Here is a 1895-nt window from a genome sequence, read left to right on the forward strand (position 1 = left end):
ATCTGTTTTTTTTTCCCCCACCCCTCTGCTCCATAGACTTACCTGCAGGGCAGCAGGCCAAGGGATGGCATCAGTAGCACACAGTACATCTTGGGTTGCTTTTAAATGCCAAAGGTGATCTTCTACTTCAAAATTAGTGGTCTCCAACCCTTTTGAGTAAAGTTATTAAAGGTGAATAAATACTTGTTCCTGCATCAGACTTCAGAAAGTATCCTTAAGCCAATAGAGAAGCCCATTAGTATCCTAAACAGTTTAGCAGCAGGGTAGAAATTTGGTTTACACTCTGACCTCCTCAAGGTAGAAGTGTTCAGTCCACTTGTTGTTCAGAAAACATGCAAGATTAAAATTTAGAAGGTTTTTTCCTTAACCTGCGTGCATGTTCATGATGTCTGCCAAGATGTTAGGAAAGGATCTTTTTTTAAGATGAGGTAGGCTGTGCACTGGTCACTCCAGTTTATAAAAGATAAAGGTTGGAGGATGCTTTCATGAAAAGAAATAAGAACATTTAAAACCTGATGGTGGGAAATTCTCAGGTATTTGTAGAATGAAACATGGTATACAATAGAGTACTGAATGAATAGGTAATAGAATATTCAAATAACACCTCTCTCAAGTTTGTCAAAATACACTGTTGCTGTTCTACTGCAGCAAATCAAGCCATGCAAAAGTGCACTTTACTCTTTGTCAATCTGAGGGTGAGGATAATAAGAAAAATATTTGTTGTCTGTTTTGAAGAACTAGATGGCAAAAACAAACTGGGCATGTAGCATGCGTTTTTAGTATGGGAGCATTTTGTAGAATCAGAAGTCAGCTTTGTTATGGAATGGCAGGTACCTGTGCATACTTGTGATCTTGACTTATAATATTATGTCTTTAAGCTGGTGAAGAAGTAGTAGATCTCACATGCGAATCGTCTGAACCTGTAGTAGTTGATTTAACTCGCAATGATTCTGTTGTGGTAAGTAGTAATTTTGTCCACTTGTCTAAATGCTCTGGTCAGCTTAGAGTTCAGTTAGCCGCTTATATGTAGAACTTGGAAAGAAAGTAAGACCAAACTCTAGATTGACTAAACAACACATGAAGGCATTACCTTGACAATATAGGTAAAAACAGAAGCTATTCTGGCTTTAGTAGCTATTCCATGCTTTTGGATACTAGAATAGCGGCGCCCAACCTTTTGGATCAAGTAAGTGACATGGGGCTAGTACACGGGCTGGATCACATGTGGGTCATGCCCTGACACCCAGATGCAACCCTGTGTGTCCAGATGTGGCCCTAAGCAGTGGCAAAATCTGGCACGTGGGGCCATGTTATTTGGCCCCCAGGGTTCCCAATGGGTCTGAAAATTTGGCAGCGGAGGAGTGGGAATGTAATGCTTCCGTCACTGCTTCCCACCCCCAACTGCCAAATATTTCTGAGCTGTGGGGAGCCCCATAGGCTGGATTTGTCCTGCAAGCCGGGGTTGAGCACCCTTGTACTAAAGCATCTGTCCTAAGTGAGTTTTCTAGTATTATACTTGTATTATATCATTGTAAAGCTATAGAGTAGAGACTGCTCTTTTTTTTTTTTAAGCACAGGTATCACCTGCATTTAAATGCTAGTATGTTGTGGTACTTCCTAATAAGAGAAGAAATAAAAGTTTTATTTGTTGCTGTTCATGCTCTTAAATGCACATAGTAGCTTTTTCAGAGTAGCATACATAAAATTCAGCAGTCTCTTTGCTGTGGGAGTGTGTATGTACTCTTTTCCCCTCCCCCACCCCCCGGTTCCCCTCTCCACCATGGAAAGCATATGGTGTGTGGTGGGGGGAGAGGGGCATGTTGTAACTGGCTATTGTCAGCATGTTACTTTCAATTTAATAAAAGAAATTTAGTTCAGTAATTTTCTGGTACTTT

General features: G+C 40.7%; 1 protein-coding gene across 1 annotated transcript in view; it reads left to right on the forward strand.

Annotated features, from left to right (window-relative positions):
* RNF4 (ring finger protein 4) overlaps positions 1–1895 on the forward strand; it is a 27094-nt gene that overhangs the window by 2322 nt on the left and 22877 nt on the right. Inside the window, exon 3 of the mRNA XM_019526357.1 lies at positions 879–958. Within this exon, the coding sequence (XP_019381902.1) occupies positions 879–958 (80 nt within the window). The remainder of the gene's footprint in view (positions 1–878; positions 959–1895) is intronic.

This window comes from Gavialis gangeticus, unplaced genomic scaffold, assembly GCF_001723915.1.
Source record: "Gavialis gangeticus isolate Ggan-Ray unplaced genomic scaffold, GavGan_comp1, whole genome shotgun sequence".
NCBI lineage: Eukaryota > Metazoa > Chordata > Crocodylia > Gavialidae > Gavialis > Gavialis gangeticus.